The sequence below is a fragment of the Brassica oleracea genome, chromosome C3 (assembly GCF_000695525.1).
Source record: "Brassica oleracea var. oleracea cultivar TO1000 chromosome C3, BOL, whole genome shotgun sequence".
Lineage (NCBI taxonomy): Eukaryota > Viridiplantae > Streptophyta > Magnoliopsida > Brassicales > Brassicaceae > Brassica > Brassica oleracea.
Window position 1 is genome coordinate 20831393 of NC_027750.1, and position 5929 is coordinate 20837321.

At 36.1% G+C, this 5929-nt stretch overlaps 2 protein-coding genes across 3 annotated transcripts in view; one reads left to right on the forward strand and one right to left on the reverse strand.

Annotated features, from left to right (window-relative positions):
* The window catches only part of LOC106327991 (probable galacturonosyltransferase-like 6), a 7658-nt gene extending 3573 nt beyond the window's left edge, over positions 1-4085 (forward strand). Inside the window, exon 3 of one of the 2 annotated variants that reach the window (XM_013766333.1) lies at positions 3726-4085. The gene's annotated coding sequence lies outside the window, so the exon portion shown is untranslated. The remainder of the gene's footprint in view (positions 1-3725) is intronic. The other variant, XM_013766331.1, reaches the window with a different exon arrangement.
* Positions 120-997, reverse strand: LOC106327992 (glutathione S-transferase T3-like; the record flags this gene model as incomplete). Its single annotated transcript, XM_013766334.1, is given in 1 exon segment — positions 120-997. A coding segment is annotated over 1 exon segment (687 nt), but the record flags the coding sequence as incomplete, so codon positions are not given.
* Positions 4086-5929: the final 1844 nt, after the last annotated feature.

The window sequence follows — 5929 nt, forward strand, 5'->3', positions numbered from 1 at the left end:
CAAGATGAAAAAGAACATTAAAACCATGCCAAGATCAAAGCGCATCAAGATCAAACGATAACAAGATCAAAGCGCAACAACATTTTAAATTTTAAAACCATAACAAGATCAAGCGCAGTTAACCGAATGAGAACACATAACAACAACATTTAACTTAAACTTTAAATCCATTACAAGATCAAACCATAACAAGAACATAACAACAACATTTTACTTAAGACAACATCAACATCAAGAGCATTCAGACACAATAAGATACTAATAAAAAGAGAACAACAGATGAAACTTCAAGAACACAGAGCCATGGAACTTAAGACAACATCAACTCATCAACCAGCTTCTTCTTCAGGGCTTCTTCGTACTCGACAAGGGGATCTTTTTTGGCTATCAGACTTTCCAGTAGGCTCATCTTAGACATGCGGTCCTTCACGGCGAGATCCTGTTGTTTTAATGACAACATGCTGTGAAACTCCTTCATCGCATTCTCCTCAGCCACAGTCTTCTTGCCACTAGCCTTGGCGGCTTTAACACCCGCTGGACGCTTCATTTCAGTTGCTTGGGAGCTTGAAGAACCAGCACCATCCTCAGCCTTTCTTTTTTTGCAGCTTCCTTCGGTTTTAGCAGACGCTTGCTCACACCACTTTTGGTCGTTCCTCAGCTCTTTCCAGGCATGTTCAAGGAGGAATTTCTGCTTGTGGTTAGTGTAGAATATCTGATGTGCTTGTTTCAGCACATCATTCTCATTTTGCCCGCTCGTCTTCTCCCTGCTTGCAGCTGCGTAGGCTCCAGCGAACTTGCACACGAGATCATTGATCCGGTGCCAACGTTGCTTGCAATGCCTAGATTCTCTCTGGTCACATCCACCATCTTGACGACTTGCCGCAAAGTAAGCCGCTACTCTTGTCCAGAAAGCGTCTGACCTTTGTTCATTGCTCACAACTGGATCTTTACTTGTGTTAAGCCATGAGCTAATGAGCACAATGTCATCCTTAGGCGTTTGTGTACCAGTCTCTCCACCATCTTCGGTTCCAAGATTGCCTACAGACGGAGATTGTGATGAAGACAGTGAAACACTGTCGTCATTGTTGCCAAAGAAGATGCTTTGTTGACTATTTAATAGCTCAACAAATTTAGAGGATTGCGAGAATGGATAAGAATCCATTTCGGAAGCAACCTCAAGGAAGACAGAAAGAAATTATCAGAGATGAGAAAGAGAGAAGAGAAGAAAGAGGACAAGGTAAGGTTTTTACGTATTCAAGATAGAGGAGAAGGCAAAAGAAAGAGGACAAGGTAAGGTTTTTACGCATTCAAGATAGAGGAGAAGACAATTTTTTTTATAGAGAGAACAGATGCTGGAATCGCATTGATCACACCCAACCAAACCGAGAAGACGTTTATCCAACCCATTCATCACACAAGACTTTTCATATCACACAAGGTTGTATTTATTACCCAAGACAACCAAAATCTCATTTCTATCTAACCACCTAAACCTCTATTTATTACCTAACCAAACGCTAACCCACCATTCAATTCATTTCAAACGAGGATAACCACCAACATCAAACACAACATTAATCACAAACCACCAGAAAGATCATATCTATGCTATGCTTTATCCAATTCCACAGAGTAAAGGTTTTACCTGTATGAGGAATCGCGGGGGTTTTGTCCGACGAACCTGGATCATGCTTCTTCTTCTTCTATCCATCTCATTCTCCTCAGACATCTCAAGACAAAAACACAGAAAAAAACAACACAAATCAAAGGATTCAACTTCTTAAATACCGATGACGAAACACAATGAAAGACAAGCATAATTGAAATATTCAAACTTGATTCTACTTCTTCAGATTAACGATGAAGGAACACAATCAAAGACATGCATCATGCTTCTTATTATCGATCAAGAAACGCAATGAAAGACAAGCTTAATTGAATTATTCAAACATGATTCTACTTCTTAAGATACAGTATCAAGGAACACAATCAAAGACATGCATCATGCTTCTTATTATCGATCAAGAAACGCAATGAAAGACAAGCTTAATTGAATTATTCAAACATGATTCTACTTCTTAAGATACAGTATCAAGGAACACAATCAAAGACATGCATCATGCTTCTTATTATTTGTCCGACGAACCTGGATCATGCAAGCTTAATTGAATTATTCAAACATGATTCTACTTCTTAAGATACAGTATCAAGGAACACAATCAAAGACATGCATCATGCTTCTTATTATCGATCAAGAAACGCAATGAAAGACAAGCTTAATTGAATTATTCAAACATGATTCTACTTCTTAAGATACAGTATCAAGGAACACAATCAAAGACATGCATCATGCTTCTTATTATCGATCAAGAAACGCAATGAAAGACAAGCTTAATTGAATTATTCAAACATGATTCTACTTCTTAAGATACAGTATCAAGGAACACAATCAAAGACATGCATCATGCTTCTTTACCTTCCGATTCGCCGGTGAAGCAACAATAATTGTTTTCCTTCATCTCGGACAGCCACCATGACAGAGAGATCTCGCCGTTTTTCTACCCCGACGAGAGCAACAGATAGACATGACACCGTCTTCCAGCGTCGACATGACCCACCCACACATACACCGTCTCGTTGAGAAGATCCACCGGAAAGGAGAAAAATCGCCATATCGCCGGAGAGGAAAAGAGAACACGAAAGAATGAAAGAGAAGAAGGAGAGAGAGGAAACGCAAGCGACACCGATTGTCTCTCCAATTGCGATGCGACGCGTGGCGACCAAGGGACGTTCCTTCTGTATGTTATTTAAGCTACGCCTTTTGTATTAATCCCATTTAATATTTTTTTTTAAACCTAATTTCCCTAAGCTACGGTGTTAAGATACACTAATGAACATGCTCTAAGGAAGTAAGGATATAGACTATAGAGAAATTCACTTTGAGTGTATTTGGTTAGTTTTTTTTTTTTTTGGCTATGGCATCATAGAATCTTGCAGGGAAGCTATAGATTGTTTGCAAGATTAGAACGGCTCTTGTTTTGTCTAGTTGATTCACCATTGTTCGTCTGTCGGTGGATGTATGCACAGTGGTGCCACTATGTAGGATGTCTTCATCAAATGGCAGATGAGTGGCTCCTACTAGGGTCTGATGAATTTTCATCAGACCAAAAAGAAAAGTCATCACAGTTATATTGAGCATTATTGTCTTTTTGCAGTATCATATGGTGCATCTAGCTGAGAGATGACTGTTTGGCGATCTAAGTACTAAGTCTCTGATATTTAGTGATATGTTGTGCTTTGTTAGTGTCATATCTTTGTTTAAGAGAGGTGTGTTTAGCTACTAATTAGATAAATCCTAGAACTAAGATTAAGAGTAAAAACTAAATAGATAGACGTGTGATCAACTTTTTATTGCCCGCCGCTATACACCCAGCTACTTAAGTTCCAAGAGTTGATCTCTTTGTTCTTATGTTGCCATCTAAAAATATGTGTGACCCCACGTTCTCTTTTGTTCTTTATAAAAATGTTTTAAAAGCAAAGGGTACCGATTCTTTTCGGACCCCATTGCAAGTGACAATGGCTCTTAAAATCCAACCATTGATTATCTTGAGCGAGCTTGTCATGTTCTAATCACATGTGCGTCTGACTTTGATCATTAGATATTTCTTTAAATAGTTGTAACGTCTTAAAAAGGAATATAAACTTACTTTTTGGTTGTTTTTAAGCAGCCATTTGGTGCTGCTATATGAGGAGACTGGAGAGTACTAGAGTAGAGACTAGAGAAGGTTTCATCGATATTGACCGGTTCGGTTTGGAAGACAATCGAAGGTAGCTTTTGTTTGTAGAAGATGAAAACCCTTGCCGGGTAAAATGGGTTTGGTTTAGCCAAACCGGAGACATAATTGAGATGTGGAAACTTTATTTTAATGTGTGGTTTGCCGGGCGGGTCGGATCATTTTTGTTGGCGAGAAGAAAACAGAGTTAGGTTACTCATGTGGATGATATTTTGTTGTGTGTTTATCAATAATATCTTTTATAAAATATGTTTTTGGTATATTGTGCCCTCATTGAAAATGAACCATGTACCAAGTAGAGAAATTGATTTAGTTAGCATGATTAACCCTAGCACTCCAAATGGGATGCTTAATTTTTATTTTTTTTTGGTTTTGTTTGATTTAAAAAAAAAAATTAAAAATGAACCAATCACGGGCCGCTACGTGTCAGTGGAATCCGCAAACAGTGGAAACAACATACGCTTACTGCGCTTGTTTAAGCGCTCTACTTCCATTTTTTTTTTTTAAGCTAAGCCCGGGGTAAGCATCCCGATTAATGGTGGTCTTGATGGCTTATGTTCCCCTTGCAGTCTCAGTTACAACATGGCATGTTCCTCTATTAATGTCGGTCCAAAAAAGTAAATTGTCTAAATAAATGTTCTTATTATTGTTTTTCCAAAATAGAAACAAGAATTTGCATTTAAATTAAAAAAGGTCGTGACCTTACCAGTGAATAAATCTTCCAATCGAATGGAAAATTTGAGAAAATACATTTATATGAGATTGAAATTTGAAAACTACACTATTACTGTATGTGGTCCAAAAAAAAACACTATTACTGTATTTAATTTTTTTTTTAAACTACTCTTTGTATATATAAAATAACTAAATTATCCAATCAAATAACTGAAAGCTATTGTAATATACTTTTGTAATCGTGTCATGTACAAGACGATTCTCCCGTACAGAAAAACTACCAACAATATACCATCGAACAGCTTTTAGTTTGTTAACTACACAAAATCTGTGTATATCACCAGCGTAGTCATGTAGAGTTTTTAAACTTTGTGTCACATGAGGCAGCTTTCATTGAAATCCACTTTCATATTGGTTACCATTATAACTAATTGTTCAGCTATTTCATTCACATTTAAAGCATCTTATTCAATTCAACGTGCAGTTCAACTCTAGAGAAAGAAATATCGCCTAAACTGGTCAGCTTATGAAACACGAACGAGCTCTGATTTATTCACGAAAGGGGGGCCTGTCTATTGATGTGATGATGCCTAGGGGTAAAAAAAGGACTAAGAAAGTTCCAGATGAAACTTGTAACAAAACATCTATTGAGCTATACATGGACTAATAAAAGAACGTATCAAGCTACAATCCATCTTGTTTTTCAATTTAAGCAAAGACAAAACTAAGAAGACGAAGAAAAAAACAGAGGAAATAAATGATTAAGGAATGAAAGCAAAGAGCTATATATACTCCACTATTTAGATATTACCTTTTCCTTCCAAGATTAATTTTTTTTTATCAAATCAGCTTTCCGTAGGAATATTGGTCCCTGAACTCATCAAACATACAAGTACCGCATATTTCCAATGCACAATTTATGAGATCCAGTGAAGAACGCGACATACGGTTCTTCTTTCATGTACCATCATATGTATAAAGTATGACAGTTTTCGTCAGGGGAGCATTGCTGTAAAAATGTATATTGCATCTGATCTACATAATTCACTTAATAAGGACATATCATATTCTGATTTATAATTATATGATTTAAGTCGTTATGATTCACTAAGTTGTATTTAGATTTTAATAAACTTTATAACCCGAGCAACAAAAATACACATGAACCCAAAAACACACATAAATAATTTTGATTTAAATTTAGATCTTTTTAATTTAAATAAAAAATAAGGGTAAAATGTCTTTTTACACATATGAAAGTTTAGTTTTCAAAAATATAAAGCAAAGTGTATTTGTCAAATTTCAAATCACAAAATGAAGTATTTTTCAAATTATCCCTTTATTTAAAGCTCATTATAACAATAAAGTAACAAATAATATAGTTGAAGTTTCCTCAAGTTTATTCCTCAAAATAGCATTCTCCAGTAAAAATAGAAAAACCTTATTTCTTTTCTTATTTA